The sequence below is a fragment of the Malus domestica genome, chromosome 03 (genome assembly GCF_042453785.1).
Source record: "Malus domestica chromosome 03, GDT2T_hap1".
Taxonomy (NCBI): domain Eukaryota; kingdom Viridiplantae; phylum Streptophyta; class Magnoliopsida; order Rosales; family Rosaceae; genus Malus; species Malus domestica.
In genome coordinates, this window is record NC_091663.1 from 22,174,361 (window position 1) to 22,192,345 (window position 17,985).

The window sequence follows — 17,985 nt, forward strand, 5'->3', positions numbered from 1 at the left end:
ACTAAAACATGTGTGCCACTTAGTACTATGGTCTAATGGTATTCTTTTTTACTTATAAGTGAGGGGTTTTAAGTTCGATTTTCTTCAAATGCGAATTTGAATCACATTATACGGCCGACCCATTGTCAGGCTTGACCCATCATTCACCCTCTTAGTGTAGATAAAAAAATAAGGGAAGTGCTATTGGCACTTCAAAAATCTCATTTTACATTCCTCACAAGTGTATTTTTCTTTCCTAATATAGAAAGTTTGGAGTGTAGAATGAGATTTTTTGAGTGCTAATAACAATTCTCAAAAATAAAATGTGTGTGATCCCAACTCTCACTTGAGACTGAGAGATACTTAACTAACCCATTTTAGAAATTAACTTTCTTAATATGTTTTTATACATATTTATCAATTGTAAAACCATAATATTTGACATTCATACAATTTTTTTTTTAAACTATTCGATTCCAGTTAATAACTAATTCGATATTAATTTATTATATTTAGTCCAAATCCCTTACTTTTTGAAGTATTTAAAGTAAAGTTGTCACGAACTCACATGTAAAAATGGGTATCCCTACGTTTTACGGATCACAATAAAAATTGGGCCCGTAAAAAAAGGAAAGTAAAAGATGGAAACCAAATAAGTAGCCGTTGAAGATAAAGAAAGGAAAGAACATATTACAATAGGACACCAGCGGCATTTGCAACGTTCGGAAAATTTTGAATACCTTTATGCCCCTCTGTCCGACGTCGTTTAAGTCCCACCCCATCAGCGTTTTAAACCAAACTCTGCAACCCCATCTTCTTCCACATCTCTCTCTCTCTCTCTCTCTCTCTCTCTCTCTCTCTAACTCGTCACTCAGAAGAGGGAAAGAAGGAAGGAAAGAAAGCCCTTCTCTCTCAGTGCGTTTGAAAAGCGGAGTCTCCGGTTGATTTCCGTTTTCGATTTCTGTTTTAGGAAAACGAAGAGAAAGAAAGAGGGATTATGGCTGCCGTGAACCAAGATAACAGTCTGGTAGTGGCCGGAGCCACTGCCCCCTCGAACACAAAGCAATCTCAGCCTCGCCCGAAGACCGTTGATTCGCAGTCCGTTCTCAAAAGGTACCATCTTCATCCTACTTTACTGGTGAAGAATGATTAATGGGATTTCTGGGTTTTTTTGGGGGATTCTCTTTGTCTGATGAGCTATTTGAATAATGGATTAGGGTTTAAATTCACTAAATTTGTTTTGATAATTGGAGGTTTTCGGGGTTTATAAATAATCTAACCCTTTATTGTTGTGTTTAATCAAACAGGCTGCAATCTGAGTTGATGGCCTTAATGGTAAGACCTCCCCCAAGACTCGATGTTTTCTCCTTATCTTCCGTTTGGATCCTTATTAGAATTTGATTGAATATGTTTCGAGATAGTAATTTTGATGTTTGTTAGATAACATTGGATCGGATTGGATTGGATTGAATATTGTAGATGGGTGGGGATTCTGGGATATCTGCATTCCCTGAGGAAGACAACATATTCTGCTGGAAAGGGACAATCATTGGAAGCAAAGAGACCGTGTTCGAAGGAACGGAATACAGACTCTCCCTCACCTTCCCCAATGACTATCCCTTCAAGCCTCCAAAGGTCAAGTTTGAGACTCTCCTCTTTCATCCCAATGTCGATCTCGTCGGCAACATTTGCCTGGATATCCTTCAGGTAACTTCCTCAAACTTGTACTAGTCCAATTCACACTCTCAATTAAAATATCGTTTGTCCTATGTATCTCAATCAATTGGTTGCAGGATAAATGGTCATCTGCTTATGATGTGAGAACCATACTCTTATCCATCCAGAGTCTTCTAGGAGGTAATCACTTTTCTCTTCTCGAACACGTTTGCTTATCGAATTGGATAAAATCTGAATTGAAACGAAGGTTGAGTGCGTACCGAATTTCAATCTTTGTTTATGTGTATTGCAGAACCAAACATCAGCTCTCCTTTGAACGCTCAAGCAGCACAACTGTGGAGCAACCAAGAAGGTAACAACGCGTTTGAATTGAATTTCCTTTTACTAATTTTCGGAAGGAAATTAAAAAAAAAAAAGCTTTGTGTTACCATGAGAAGTGTCTGACTGAGTAATGCTTTCTGTGTGTGTGCTTTGCAGAATATAGGAAGATGGTGGAGAAGTTGTACAAAGCTCCGAAGGCTTAATAATCGAGACGATGGCAAAGAAGTTGTGTTAGATTAGAGAGAGTTGAGTGATTACTATAGAATCCAAGCCTCTCTAACTTGGATTAGAGAGCATGGATTGGATTAGATTGGATTGTTAGGAGGTTTTTTTAGTAATTCCTTGATTTGTTCTCGTTCTTGTGTTTCGCTCTCTTGTTTTCCAGATGAGATATTAGGCAATGTTCATCAAAATTCTGAGTTAAAAATTGTCCTGAGTTTCTCTCCCTCTCTTCTTGGCTGTTCTCTCTGTTTGTAATCCAAGCCTCTCTCACTTGGATTAGAGAGCATGGATTGGATTAGATTGGATTGTTAGGAGGTTTTTTTAGTAATTCCTTGATTTGTTCTCGTTCTTGTGTTTCGCTCTCTTGTTTTCCACATGAGATATTTAGACAATGTTCATCAAAATTCTGAGTTAAAAATTGTCCTGTGTTTCTCTCCCTCTCTTCCTGGCTGTTCTCTCTGTTTGTTCAGATTTAAGATTGTTACAACAATTGAAAACCCGTGTTCCAAGAGACGGGTTATTGATCCATTAGGTGTTGGACAAGCCAATTGTTTATGTTAACAAGCAACATTCTAATGATAAATCGTCAATTTGTTTGATTCATATAGATGATGACCAAACAGTCTTCGAATCGAATGAATATTTCTAAAGATGATCTTGACATCATCAGGAAACAAATGGCAACTTCAACCAACAATTGGGGTTTTGCTGTAGGGCAGAAATCTTGTGGTGACTTCAGAAGCAGCAGAGCTAGACTTATAAAACCATATGCAATCATTACGATTAATAGGGATCTAAATCTCAAATACTACGTAAAATAAACAACAGGCGTCTAAGCTTGTACAGTGTTGCGCAATATTTTCACCGCCACCGCCTGTTCTCATTCGTAAACCCAAATTACTTCTTTTAAGTTCAACCCAGATTACAAGCTTGACTGAAGAGGTACAAAAATCCTATGGCTTTGATGATGTGAGCTGCCTCAAATTGTACTTGGCCAACTGCTTGTACTTGTCAACAACACCGATCAAGCAAATAGTCTGTCAATCAAAACAAAATGGGATTTTAAGCTAAAAAGAAATCAACAGTTCAAACACGAGTATCTTTTTACCATAATTCTTCTTTCGAATGGTGGCGTGACAAAAAAGAAATAGGCACACAAGGAAAAGAAACTTTCTTACCCTGCAAATTTCAACAACAATGGTCTTATCAGGATTGTTGAGGTCAACTTTGTGCGGTGCAGGCACAGATTTTGCCACTGCATTTATGATTTTCATCCTGTCAATACCGGTGTTTGCACGGGCTTCATACAGGACTGCAAACTGAATGGAAGATATAATAAAATCAGAAACCATCTCAAGTATCTAGTAGATTAAAATTTTGTTTATACTCGAACTCAAACAACTCCGAACTATACTCAGGTGTAAAAAACAAATCACAAAAGGAAAAAAATGTCAGAAAAAGCTCATCAGATTTATTTCCAGTTCATTAATAAATCTCCCACTGGCTACATTCAGCAAGTAGAGGCAGCTTTTCCATCACAGAACTTTTGTCTTATGGTGAAACGATCTATTAAGGCAGTCAAAATGAATTAAAATCGGTTTGTAATGATAAGAGAGATGTGGATATCTTTTTTGTTAATAACAAAAGGCAGACGAGGATTAATGGCATATTTTACCTTCCGAGGATTCTGAGTTTCCACTGGAAAGTGCTGTTCAAGAAGTGGTTTGATTGCTCTTGAAATTTCCTCTTCTGAAGAATAGCATGCTACTTCAATGGGTAATACTCTTAGGATAAACCTATAATATGCAAGTAATAACAGCCAGTTTGAGAATTGAGATCTTTCTTCCATACATATTCTTTGTAAAAATAACGTAACAAGCAAAATATATAAACCTTGACATGTGTTTCTTCGTTGCAGCAGCAGATGTCATCATATGCTGCACAATTGCGCTAGGGCTAGGATCTCCCTCTCTCTTCCGCATTTGAACAAAGACAACACCATTGCAACCCGATTCAAGGGTGGAAAAGCGTCTCTATAAAATAATCCAACATCAGCATAAGAAACCATTCCCTTTAAATTGATTGCAAGGAAAGTTAGAAGGATTAATCATGTAGCACACACACCAAGATATCTGAAGAGATATGCAACTAACTTAAACCACCCAGAAAAAAACTTATTTCGCATTCAAAACCACCGGGAAATCAAGGAAAAAGATGGTCAAGCTAAGCATAGGTAATGAACAATTAGAATTCAGTATGCTAGAGCTAGTACTGAAAAATACGAGGGACATGGAATGAAAATTGGATCTGTAAGACAGGCTAGAACAGAAAATTACTCCTTAGACACTAAATTCAATAAATTAAGGTGTTCAACTATGCATGTCCTTCAAAAGAACTAACCTGAAGTAGGAGAAATCCTAGGAAATGAAAGAGGAGATGGTCATACTAACTAAGCTAGTGAACAGTTAAAATTCAGAACGGTAATGCTAGTACAAAAAAGAGAGAAATCAGCATCACAAAATGAAACTCAGGCAAGTACAAGAATGTAAAAAAAACAAAACAATCTAAATAAAAAACCTAAACATGACAATAGGGTAGTCTATGACATACAATTTGCAAAAAGAAAACAAATAGATGCATGAACTAATGGTAATTGATTATATGACGATGTGCAATACACTTGTCTATTTTTAAATTGTTAGAAAAAAATCCAGCATATGCCAAAATAATGCAAAAGAGATGAGAAGTTAAACAAAATGATTCATAACCATATTAACCACAAGCCAAAATAATCTTACCCAGCATAAGGGTCATGATGCAAACAAAACTCAGAAGAAGCAGAGCTTGCTAGCTAAAATTATAATACAGACAAAATGAGGTTAGGCATCTAGTATTCCTCACAAATGTTTTTCTCTTTATTTCGGACACAAAACCATGCAACCTTGATACATAAAAGGGAAAGAATGTGGCACACACAAGTTCGCACAGTCAACTAACATATTAGCACATTATAGAAGCTCACCTTGTTCTTATCTCCCAGTTCTTGAAGCTCGGCTTCAATTAGCTTATCAATGGACTTCTCTTCCACTTTGTATGGGATTGTACATTTTGATGAATCTGTTCCAAGACATTGTTTCTTTGCTGGTGGCTCCTCAGCTTCATTTGCACAAATTTCCTTATTTAAATTATCCTCTTTCTTGTCATCAGTGTTTTCCCCAGTTTTATTTTTGTCACATGCGTCATTTTTCTTCTGGTGTTCTGATTTCTCACTTGTTGCATTATTATGACTGGCATCATCACTACGAGAATCACCTTTACTCTCTTCACCCACTTCACCCTCTTCTTCTGCTTCCTTGTCCTCTCCTTCTTGTTTCTTGTCCTCTCCTTGTTTCTTTTCATCTCCTTCTTGTTTCTTTTCATCATCATCATCATCATCACCCTCACTACTGGAAGAATCAGAATACGAGAACACTATTTTCTTATTTGAAGGTTTAGAGGGTGCCTCAGAAAGGTTTAAACCCGAATCCTTTCCACTGACTAGCTCTTCATAAAACTGCAAAACAAACCAAAACAACCTAAGAGATCAGTTTCTCACCTAAAACAGCCAAGAGGCGGAAAAAAAAAATAGTCCAGAACACCATCTCATAAATTTAAGAGCACTCGGCATTTTGATTTATGGGAAAGAAGAACTAAAAGTAGAAACTAAGATACACTCTCTCAATATGTTATGAATTCTCTTAAAAGAAGATACACATACACATAAACCAATACATATACAAATTGTGCTCTTATTTATTTACCTGTACCAATACGTATGCAAAGAGTTTTCTTATGGTCCTTAACTATTAATTCTTCAAACTTGGTGGCGCACATTTAAAGATGAAAGCAAAGTTAATAAGGGGGAACCAACGGACTTTAAATGATACCCTCTTCTCTTGGCCCTGTCACTATCAGTTCGCCATATTCGGTATGAACTGTTACTTCTCCCAAAGGGCTAAACTGGGATAGTCCATGGGTGGATGTGGAAGGACTACTCTAGGAACCACCGCAAATCTTTCAGCTATGTGGATGAACGGTACATTACATGGTATTGATATTATTATTCACCTTTTGGCCGTTGAAACGAAACACAGATAGTAGTAGGTCTCTAAGAAGCAGCTTAAAAAGACGGTTACGCCAAAGTTGGGCCAATCCATGCACAAACACAATTAAGCTAGATGAGAAATCCAACCCAAAAGCAGAAAGCAACAAAAAAGAAACCCCACACAGATTAGTAGCCAAAAAAAGCAGAAATTTGGGAAAAAAAGCAGCTCCCATATCAGCAAGTAGAGTATGAAAAAGGTAGAACAAGTAAAAACCCAGATAGAAAATTGGGAAAGAAAAATGGGATTTGAAGAAAAGAGAAAAGAAGAGAGAGCTTACAGAGTCAATAACATTAATGGCCTCCTGAGAAGCTTGGCGTTCCCTTCCGCCATCGCAAGTGATGAAGAATCCTTCCACCCCTGGGTGTAATGGGTACGCGCCTTTCTTCTTCACCGCTTTCTGTACATCATTACAATTTAACAACAATTAACTTCTCACTTAACAAATAATTCAACTCTGTCTAATTATCTCAGAGAAATCGAGAGAAAGAGAGAAAGAGAGAAAGAGAGAAAGAAAACTGACGTTGTAAGGGAGATAGCGCTGCTTCCCCTTCTTGGACTTTGTGGATTTGTTGTCCGTCGCCATTTGTGAGTTTCAGTTGCAGTTTGAGAGAAGACGAAGGCAAAAGACGAGGAGGCGCGGCGACAGCAGTTGCAGTTGAGCAGTTGATACTTCCTTTATTGGGTGAGTGACCGAGTCCACAACGCTGGGCCTTGAGGGCCTTGTTTTTTGCTGGACTACAATAACCCCGGATTGGACTCCTTTTATCTTTGTGAGTCAACCATTCGATTACACTGCATTCTCTCCCGCTTATACGAGTGAATTGTTGAAATTTAACTAAATTGTGATTACATTCACATGTGAATAAAATGTGCATATAAGCAAAGCTTCTCCAGCATATAGCCATCGTTCATAGAATTTTAAATTTCATTTCATTTTTTCAATTCTTAAATGGCTGAGAAATGAAAATCACATGTCATTCTTCTTCTTAAGCACTTATGTTTATTTATGTCTGTTGTTTTCTTTACTTTATTCAATTCAATGGTTAGAACTAAATAAAAATGCTAAAAAGTGCGTGAAAATCAAAATTATACCCAAGAATGTCGGGAAACTTATACAACGCATAACTGATATCATACATCTCACCGTCACCAAGCCCACGAAGAAGCTTAACAACTGGCTCAAGCTCAACAACCACACTAGCATGCAATACTTGTGGCTAATTCTTAACGTATTCACCTGTTTCGACCTGGGAATCCCAATTTTCTCCAAGTAAGCCAAAACAGGTATCACATATTTTCTCACACTACATCCGAGCATTAACGGGTACTCAGTAATATCGTCAACGGACAATCCCAGCTTCTGAAGGAACTCCACTCTCTCCCTCATGACTTCAACGGTAAAAGGCAGCTCTAAGTTTTCCAATCCATCAGGAACAATGCCTAAGTTCTTCAAACAATGATGACCCGAGAGACAAGCTTCGCTTTTCGACCTTGGGCAACGCCCCAAGTCACGGAGGGCATGTCATACTCTGGAACCTTGGAGGACTGAGTTGAAAATGCAATTTTCTGTAAAACCCATGAAGGCTGTTGGGTACAGGTCAGTTGGGGAAGAGGGTTTTGGTTGGGACATTGGAGTAAATTTTTGAGAAACTTGTGGGGTTGGGGAAATAGTTTGGGGATTTCGGTGATGATGATATGTTTGAATCCTCCTAGCTTAAGGAAATTAATGAAATTAACAAATCAAGGGAGCAATAAATACATCAACCTGAAGAGATGACTCCTACCAAGGAGGAGAGATTTTTCAGTGTGACCGTCACATGAGGTGGTACACCATGTGTCCTTATATAAATGATGGGTCATATGTGTTAAAAGGTTAATAACTTAAAAATTAAATTTTCCACAACTTGGCATCTCAATTATGTCATCATGGCATCTCAATTATGAATATTTAGCTAAATTATGTACAACATTATTTATTACAACTCCCTTGGTATATATAGGACACAGAAATCTCTCTAAACTTCTGAATCACTCCTTGACTTCATCATATAGATGACCACCCATAATTAAATCCTCTTCATCTTTTTGAAGCTGCTGAATAACTGTTTGTCCATCTCATTCCAATCAAATATAAGAGAAGCCAGCTTTCAAAGACAAATTCATCTATGTGTTGGCAATATATACCTAACAATTGCACACAAAATTGGACATATATATATATATATATATATGTATATATATATCTAAGTTTTATGTAAAACCTAAGAGTATTCTATAAAGAGTAATAATGTAGAGAGACCAAATTTTTTAAACCAAATCACCAATAAGAAACAAACACGTTAATCAACACTTAATTAATAATCCAATCATCTACAACTAAATCATTTAGTTTGCAAATTTGGTTTAAAATATTTGGTCTACCTAGCATTACTCTTCCATAAATATCCAACCATCTTCTTCACTCCAACATGAAAAATCAATACAAACTTCTCCCTTCATGAATAGTTTAGTCATGACAGGCAAAAAACCTGGCAGAGAGACCCAATTTTGAGTGAAATAAAACGGGTAGAGTTGCTGTAAGAGAAAGGGCAGTTGCCACCGTAACTTTCTTTTTGTCATTGCGAATGACCGCACCAATTCCACCCACTCCGTTTTTACGTGCCTTTTCCCTTGTGGGTTGTAAGTTTTAATTTTGTATTAAGCGAGTGCAGAAAGTAGGATTTCATCCTCAACGGCACACCGCTTCTTTTTGTCTTCCACGCGTAGTTTCTCTATTTCTATAACTTTACAACCGAGGAAAGTATACAAACTTGAGGACATAAATTTATTTATTTCTATTATATGTTCATGAATTTAATTTCATAATGGAAACTGTACTACATGTGAGCATGAATTTAATCATATTAGTTAGAGCAATGTGCTTCACTAATTTGGGTCTTACCATCTATTAGGGCGAATGAGGGGCGTGTGCAAACGTTTTCTTTCTTTCTCTCGCTCGATCGCTTCAATGCCTATAATTTGAGAGATAAGAGGAAAGCCTTCTCTCGAATTCGAATATGTGACACAAATAATGACTCTTTTTTTCTGGGATATCAGCAGGTTAGGTAGCTGTAAGATTTTTTTATATTCGACGGAAGGCAGGCTAAAACTCTGCCCCAACCAAGTGAAACTAACTAAGGGTCTAAAAGAGTTCACGATCTGATCTATGGCCACTAAGAATGTCCATTAAAAGGAGCAGGCTGATGGGGTCGTTTTTCAAGCACGAATAGACGATCGTGAAGGGGGTGCGCAACCTAGAGAGATGGCCGTATCTCTTTGATGAATGTGGTATCGAGGTTCGATTCATTTGGAAAAGAGGTCAATCTTAGGGGAGACCATGCGAATGGTCAATTTATCTCCATATTTGGATGAATTTAGTATCCTAATCATATTGTTTGTGATATTAAAAGATTGTAACCTCCCTCCAAAGTGAAGTGCTAGAACATAATTTAGCTCAATCTAAATGGGAAGTGGCAGAATCTTCATGAAACAAAAATAAGGGAGAAAATTAATGAAAAAGTAAATAATTAATGAAAGTTTCTATGAGGAGAGTCATATTAGTATCCGCTTATATTATAAGATAAAGAGAAAATGATATGTATTTTGTTGTGACATTTACGTGAGTTTTGATATTATGTACTTAACTCTGTGTGAGAATTAAAAAGCATATTCAACAAAGTTAACTACAGAATTATTTTTTGACAAAAAAGATAAAATAATTATTTAGGGAAGAAAACATAAACAAAACAATTTAGACAGATACCAATCTAATTCACAGAAGAAGAAAAAACATAATTAAATAACAACCAATAAAATTTAAACATATGGAATGCCATAAAAAATGTGTATAAAGGATAATGCTAAGGAGACTAAGGCCCCGTTTGGGATTGAGGTGATTTTAAAAAAAGCCACTGTGAAAAAAAGCTGAGGGTCATTTTTGTGTTTGGTAAACTGAAAAAAAAGGGCTTATTTTGGAAGCTGCTGTGAGAATAAGCTGAAAATCAAAGGAAAAGCTGAAGCTGCTATTTGCTGCTTTGAAAAAAAGCCAGTTTTTTCAAAGCACACGGAGCTACAGTGCTCCTTTAATGAAAAGACATACTATCATCCTGCTTTTTTTTCCAAAAGCACTTTCACAAAAAAGTTTACCAAACACTCTACTGGCTTTATTTCACAGCCGCTTATTCTCACAGCACAGCCGCTTATTCTCACAGCAGTTTTTTTTCAAAGCACAGCAATACCAAACCAGCCCTAAGACCTAGTTTGGGAGTGAGGTGCTTAAAAAAAAAGCACCTATGAAAAAAAGCTGTGAGGGTTTTAGATGTTTGGTAAACTGAAAAAAAAAAGGGCTTATTTTGGAAGCTGCTGTGAGAATAAGCTGAAATCAAAGGAAAAAGCTGAAGCTGCTATTTGCAGCTTTGGAAAACTGGCTTTTTTTCAAAGCACATGGAGCTACAGTGCTCCTTTAATGAAAATCCCACTATTAGACTGCTTTTTTTTCCAAAAGCACTTTTACAAAAAAGTTTACCAAACACTCTGCTGCTTTATTTCACAGCCGCTTATTCTCACAGCAGCTTTTTTTCAAAGCACAGCAATACCAAACCAGCCCTAAATTTGTAGATAAAATCTTGGAAACTAAAGGACATGGAAGTTGATAATTAGTTTATTACTTGTTTATTCCAATTTGTGACACATCATTTAGTTTACAAATTTAGTATCTAAATTTTGTCCCTCTAGCATTACTCATGTATATATTCTCAATATACACTTTTATTATTTTTTTATTAAAAAAGAGGAAAAACAAGTGTGTATTGATAATTTATATAAACATCATGGGAATATCAGCCCCCAATAAAACGTATAACAACGCATAGAGTACGCAGGGGGATTCATGAAAATATAATAATATCCTAATTATATAAGATTGAAGACGTACAATGATCATTTGGAACATTGGAAAAGAACAAACTAACCAATCATTTTTTAATAATCTAAACAATATTGTCTTTTCCTCCGGTGATCTTTTGCTATGTCACTTTGCAGCCTAATCTGTATATATTTATAAAAGCTTAATTTTGTTACTTGTTTTTTTAGTTATGGATTCCAAAGCCAAAGGTTTTCAAGGAAATAATGGAATGAGAACAAGAAGCTTTCGTGATGAAGACTATACCAACAGGAGAGTGTTTCTGCGGAGCTATCCTCTAGACTGGGAATTAGGTGGAGATGATAAAAATCATAAAGAAGCTGCCGCCGCTGGTGGTGGTGGTTCAACAGATAAGATGAGGTCCATGAGGACCGGTAAGGACGACTGCAGCAGTGGCAGATCGGAGAAGCCGATGATCCGAAGGATAATCCTGTCAGTGTTTCATTGGGGTGGGGGAAAGGTGCTGGTGTTGAGGAGGTTTAAAAACAAGCTTGCTATTTATGTCATCTCTTGTATCCCTATTGGCTTTAAGCCTCCCACAACCCTAATTTCTGGTTGACATATATGCTGTATGTCTTACTCATGCATGCGTCTTACCATCTTTGTCATCATGTGTTCTTAACTGCATGCATCTGCACACCATATATATGTTGAAGTTTATATTTTAGTTATCAATTTCTAGTTTGTATTTTGGATTGAAGGAGAACAAAGAAAAGCTTCAGCGTTTCTGTAAATAAGGAATGAGGAAAAAAACTTAACCATCAACAGTATATATGTAAATTAATGTGCAATACGTATGTGAATTAAACTAAAGTTTTTTAATTAGTTACATGGTTACAAGCGCACACTTCATGAATTTTACTTTATAAATTAGAGTTCATGCATGTACTTGTGAGAAATTTTTCAAAAAAGCACGTTGTCTTACCGTTATGTTATAACACGTGTATCAATTGTTTAATACTAATATACTTAAATGGCTGTTGTTAGTGTTCCTCTTAAGGTTCGTATAAACAACAAATATTTAAAGTTTGGTTTCGAAATAAGATCTATTGTGACACCCTGAATAGTTTAAATTGCTTTTAAAACTGTTGATGAACATATATTATGACGGATCCGGCTTCTCTACCCTCCCACTTCCCATACATTCTCATCCCCTTCTATTTTGTGAGGTTACGGTTAAGTCATGTCAATATTTTATATTGATTTTTTTATAGAGATAATAAAACAAAAAGCAATAGTACTATAAAATGTTAACGTGACTTAATTGTGACCGTACAAATAGAAAGGGATGAGAATATATAGGAAGTGGGAGGGCAAAGAAGCCAGGTCCTATTATGACACCCCCAAAAAGCTATATTCCCAACCAAGAGTACCATCAGGGAATTTCTTTTGTGCATAGCCTCAATGAGCATGCAACGTATGTGTGGTGCCTTCCCTCGATTTGTTTTTAGGACTAGGCCCCCAAAGCACCTCAAAAGGAAATATTGTTGATTTTCACACACCTTTCGATTTTTAAATATTTGTTTGCTCTTCCATCCCTTTATCTTTATCTTAGGGTTTGAAGAAAAGAAAATAAATATTAAAAAATAATGTGTGTGGATGGTACAATGGAGTGCGTGAAAAATCACCACGCAAAAGAAAATTGCGAGCGGTGTTTTGTTAAGTCAACAATTCCGATTAACAAAATAAAATGATATAACCAAAGAATTAAGCTTGGGAGATGATATCTCCTTGTATTTGATATCGCGAGCCTTAGAAGATGAGATGATATCTCCCTATTATATGCGAAATTTCTTAATCGTTACGTATCACTAGATGATACGAGCAATAGACAACTGATAGGCTTTAAAATCTCATCCAACGGCTACAAGTAAATTGGCACTTATGATGGTAGGACAACCAACCGGAGTGACGTGACATAGCCTTAGATCACATTACTAATAATTCGAGTAATTCCATAAGCTTTGAACATTAACTTTCCACATAAGGGAGAGAGAGAAGTGAAACACGCACCACGTCGTTAGGGATGAAGATCTAGGACAAAGGAGATATGAAAATAGGACGCCATTTCACTCTTCGCGATTAGGAAATCCAAAAATTAAGCAACTTTGAACGAGATTTGGACAATTGCAGCATATCGAATCTGATATGGTGAAGAAAGATACGAGATTATGTTGCAAATTCGAAACACTTTGGAAATTTGTCATCAAATTTATTGAATCTGGCAGAGGTGGCGTAGGTATAACTTGATGAATATCATTCAGTAGAGTTAGAATCTAATTGCAGACATCCGCAGCACGGTGTGCTAATGCTTTATATTTAGCATCAGTTGAACTTCTAGAAACAATAGATTGCTTCTTTGATTGCCAAGAAACTGGATTTGACCCTAAGTACACGACATAGCCTGTAATAGACCTTCTAGTATTGATTCAGAATATGAGTATGTAGAAATATGAAAATCAGAAGATCTTGTATATCTCAGTCCACTGGTAACAGTTCCTTGCAAATACCTTAAAATTCGCTTTTACCAAATGAAAATGAGAGTTTGTAGGACTTATCATAAACTGACAAACCATATTAACATAATGTGCAATATTAGGTCTTGTAAAGGTAAGGTATTGAAGAGCACCCACAATGCTTCTGTAATGAGTAAGGTTTGAAAATGGTGTTTCTTCAGTCACATGCAATTGAGTGTGTGCTTTTGATGGTGTAGAGGTTGGCTTACATATCTTCATTCCAGCTTTCTTTAGTAACTCATTAGTATATTTAGACTGATTAATGAACAATGAACCATCATCTGAGTACTGAATTTGTAACCCCAAAAAACATGTGAGTTTTCCCATGTCCTTGAGATCAAATACTTACCAGGCTTGAAATAACTTATTGCACTTTAGTTGGATTGGAATAAGTATGATGTCATCAACATACAATAAAAGAAGGATAACATCTCTATCTTCAACCTTAACATATAAGCTTGTGTCAGACAATGAAGTTGTGAACCCAAGAGCTGGTAAAAAACTTGCAAACTTTGAATTCCAAGCTTTATGTGCTTGTTTCAGTCCATACAATGATTTCACAAGTCTGCAAACATAATCTAGATGCTCAAAATCTAAGAAACCTTATGGCTGGTTCATATATACCTCTTCTTCAAGATCACCATGCGAAAATGCATTTTTCACATCCAATTGTTTAAAACACCAACCATATTATGATGCCAAAGCAAGTATCTCACAGTAGTATGTTTCATTACTAGACTAAAGGTCTCTAAGAAATCCAATCCATGTTCTTAAATAAAACCTTGAGCTACAAGTCTTGCTTTATATCTGGATATAGTGCCATCAGGGTTCCTTTTCACTTTGTAAACTCACTTACTGCCAATGATAGCCCTATCAGATGGTGATGGAACCAAAATCCAAGTTCCCTGAGCTTTAAAAGAGTCAAATTCCTCTTGCATTGCCATTTTCCGTTGGAAAGAAGCTGCCTTAAAATGTTTAGGTTCCTCAATATCATGAATATTAGTTAAAAATGAAAAACCTTCAAAGTTGGACATAACATTTAAATCATCAACATGATCCAATAATTGCAACCTATTTGGAATTCTCAAAAGCGGAAAGTTCCCAATTATGAAACTGATGTGGGGAAGAAAAATTATAAATCTCTACTTCTAGAGAATCAATTATCTCCCTCCCTGAAACAAAACTTTCCAAGGGTTTAACCGTGGTAACCTATACTCGCACTTGTGGCCTGTCCTATTCCTATCACGGCAAAGCAAGTATCTCCCACATGGCGATAACCAAACTGATCATCTCTATTGAAGATTCAAGCGACATGGATAGCACCACCTCTCCCCACTCACCGGATAAGGTCGATAGTGGTACTATCAAGGGTGTGGAGAACCCCATAATTCTCCAGGGCACTGGTGACAAGCATGATGCAGCCACGGGGGATAAGTGATCTACTTTGCTTGGAACTGTTAAGGGATTAGGCAAGACTTAACAATGGATGCTTTTCGTGAGCAAGATTAAATAAGCCCTTGGTTGTTTTTTTTTATATGAACTAAATGTAAGACTGATGTAGTTCATAAGGTCGGCCGTTCCCTGGGTCTTTGCAATGCATTTTCTGTTCCTGCAGTTGGCAGGTCTGGTAGGTTGTGTCTGTGGTGGAAATATGGTACTTCTGTCCAAATTTTATCTGCAAATAATTTTGTTATTGACACCATTGTCCAGGAGCAGTCCGGGTCCTCTTCCATACATATCTCTTGGTTTTGTAGTCAGAGCCGGTCCAGAGATTTTTGAGGCCCGGGGCGACGTAAAAAAAAGTATCCTAACTTCATGTAAGAAAATTATTTATTTTCACACATAAGACATCGATAAAATTATACTTAGAAAAACACTTCAAATTCAATAATTTAGAAACACAAAAAAACTAATTTATTTTGTATTGAGAGAGAGAAACAAAAAAACTTCGGGCTTACAAGTAGATAGATGATGAGTTTTGTTTTCCATCTGAACTTTGAATGTGTTTTTGAATAAATCGTGAGGTGTTTTTTTTCTTATTTACTAACCTTGTCAATATGGGACTAAAAAATAATGATGTTCTCAAGTCTTTAATTGATAAGTATTATTAATGAATGGACACTAAATTAAACATTTTGATGACACATCATATAATTTGCAAATTTGGTCTACGTATTATTCTTTGTTGAAGATTAGACTTGAATTAAAACGAATATTTAAAAATAACAACCCACATAGCTACTAGATAGTAACTAAAAATAAATTAACAACCAAACAAAAATTTGTAAAAATTGAAAAGAATAAACATGCACATAGCATTTCGAACTTATGACCAAATTTTAATTAATTTATACTCTTATAAAAAGAAATTTGTAAAAAATGGAAAGTAAATAAGCACACATGGTGTTTTGAACCCAAGACCTCCTCATTATTTTCAAATGACAAACCACCACTTTTAGTTAAATTTCTGTGTCTTTGAAACAAATTTTATAAATTTATACTATTATAAAAACATATATAAATATATCACCCTAATAATTTTGGTGCCCCTAATTTTTTTGGGCCTCGGACGGTTGCCCTGCCTGCACTGGGCCTAGGCCGGCCCTGTTTGTAGTCCTTCCCCACTGTCACCAAAAAGGCTCCTTTTAGGGAAATGTTGCCTCTTCCCTTTATAACCTCGGCGTCCTGTGGTTGTGTGTTGGTGACTTTAATGAGCTCTTATGGCCACATGAAAAGAAAGGAGGAAGAGATTGGGATCATAACTGGACCAGATTCTTAAAGGACTTTATGCACCAAAAAGCTCTCATTGACCTTGGGTACTATGGCCCAATCCATACCTGAGAACGTGACTGGGAGAATTGGAAAAAAATTGAGGAATGTCTGGACAGAGCTATTGCTAACTTACGTCAGACGAAATGCTAGCCTCATACGATGATCTCTCATGGTCCGTTGATCAACTCTGACCATCACCCCTTAATTATTCACTCTTCTCCTCCTGTTATTCTTGGCCCTAAGCCTTTTTCATTTGAAGCTTTTTGGCTAAGGGATCCTAAGTTTCTTAAAGTTGTCAAGAAGCTTGGAATAATGATATAAATAAATCATATGGGTATGCTTTGTCTAAAAATTTAATTCACTATTCTATTATGTTGTCATCTTGCAATAAGAAATTCTCTAACAATAGAAAGATAATCAACAATCTGCTCAAAATCATTAAAGAACATGAATCTCAACGTAATTCTACTACTAAGCGTGACGTGCACTTGTCTAATTCTCAAAGGCTGGCTGAGGTTTGGAGAGATGAGGAACTTTATTAGCTTCAAAGATCTCGTATTAATTGGCTTCCGAAGGGAAACAAAAATACGACATTTTCCCATCAATCTACAATTCTTAAGAGACAAAGAAATCTTATTCTAAAGTTGAAAATTGAGAATGACGTCTGGTTGGAAGATAAGGGTCTAATTCGAAGCAACATTGATGACTATTTCAGGTCTTTTTTTTTTCGGCTTCTCAACCAAGAGATTTTCGGGTTGCTTTGTCAGGTCTGAAATCTGAACAGATTAATGATGATCTCCTAAAACCCTTTACTCTGGAGGACATCAAGTGTGCAGTGCTCCAAATGGAGGGTCTAAAAGCTGCGGAGCCTGATGGTTTTCATGGGAATTTCTACCACTCTTGTTCGGAGATTGTCAACAAAATTATTTCTAGGTCCATCTCGGAGTTCTCCTCCCTTAGGTACCTTTATCCTGATATGAACCATATGAACATCGTTCTCATTCCCAAAATTAAGGCACCTAAGTCTATCTCCCACTTCCGTCCTATCAGTTTATGCAACTTTGTATACAAGATCTTTTTGAAACTGATGGCTAGTAGATTGAAGACTCATCTCCCGGGTCTCATTTCCCACCATCAAAGTGCTTTTGTTCCAGGGCATTAGATCCAATATAATATTTTCATTGCACATGAAGCTTTTCATTACTTGAAGCATAAAAAATCAAAGCGCAACTTCGATTTGGGTCTTAATGTTGATATAAACAAGGCTTATGATCATGTTGAGTGGGATTTTCTCGAAGCCGTTCTCCTCTAGTTGGGTTTTTCCCACAATATGGGTCTCGATGGTTATGACGTGTGTCAAAATTGTCTCATTCTCCATCACTTTCAACAATAA

General features: G+C 36.4%; 2 protein-coding genes across 4 annotated transcripts; one reads left to right on the forward strand and one right to left on the reverse strand.

Annotated features, from left to right (window-relative positions):
* The first annotated feature begins 666 nt into the window (after nt 1-666).
* On the forward strand, nt 667-2,635 carry LOC103427272 (ubiquitin-conjugating enzyme E2 20-like). 3 transcript variants are annotated; one of them, XR_011579349.1, is made up of 7 exons: nt 667-1,092; nt 1,287-1,314; nt 1,459-1,686; nt 1,773-1,836; nt 1,949-2,008; nt 2,134-2,311; nt 2,525-2,635. XR_011579349.1 is itself a non-coding variant. In XM_017330086.3 (6 exons), exons 1-6 carry the CDS (start codon nt 977-979, stop codon nt 2,178-2,180), a joined length of 543 nt encoding a protein of 180 aa, XP_017185575.1. In that variant the 5' UTR covers nt 667-976; the 3' UTR covers nt 2,181-2,635. The 3 variants fall into 3 exon arrangements, 1 of the variants encoding a protein (XP_017185575.1); XR_011579348.1 differs by having other exon boundaries at nt 2,134-2,302; nt 2,512-2,635; XM_017330086.3 differs by having other exon boundaries at nt 2,134-2,635.
* A 320-nt stretch (nt 2,636-2,955) lies between these two features.
* On the reverse strand, nt 2,956-7,234 carry LOC103427270 (uncharacterized). The gene is made up of 7 exons (XM_008365339.4): nt 6,865-7,234; nt 6,622-6,741; nt 5,222-5,752; nt 4,093-4,232; nt 3,875-3,995; nt 3,378-3,518; nt 2,956-3,236 (listed from the first exon to the last, which is right to left on the reverse strand). The coding sequence occupies exons 1-7, from the start codon at nt 6,925-6,927 to the stop codon at nt 3,153-3,155; spliced, it is 1,200 nt and encodes a 399-aa protein (XP_008363561.3). The 5' UTR covers nt 6,928-7,234; the 3' UTR covers nt 2,956-3,152.
* Nucleotides 7,235-17,985: the final 10,751 nt, after the last annotated feature.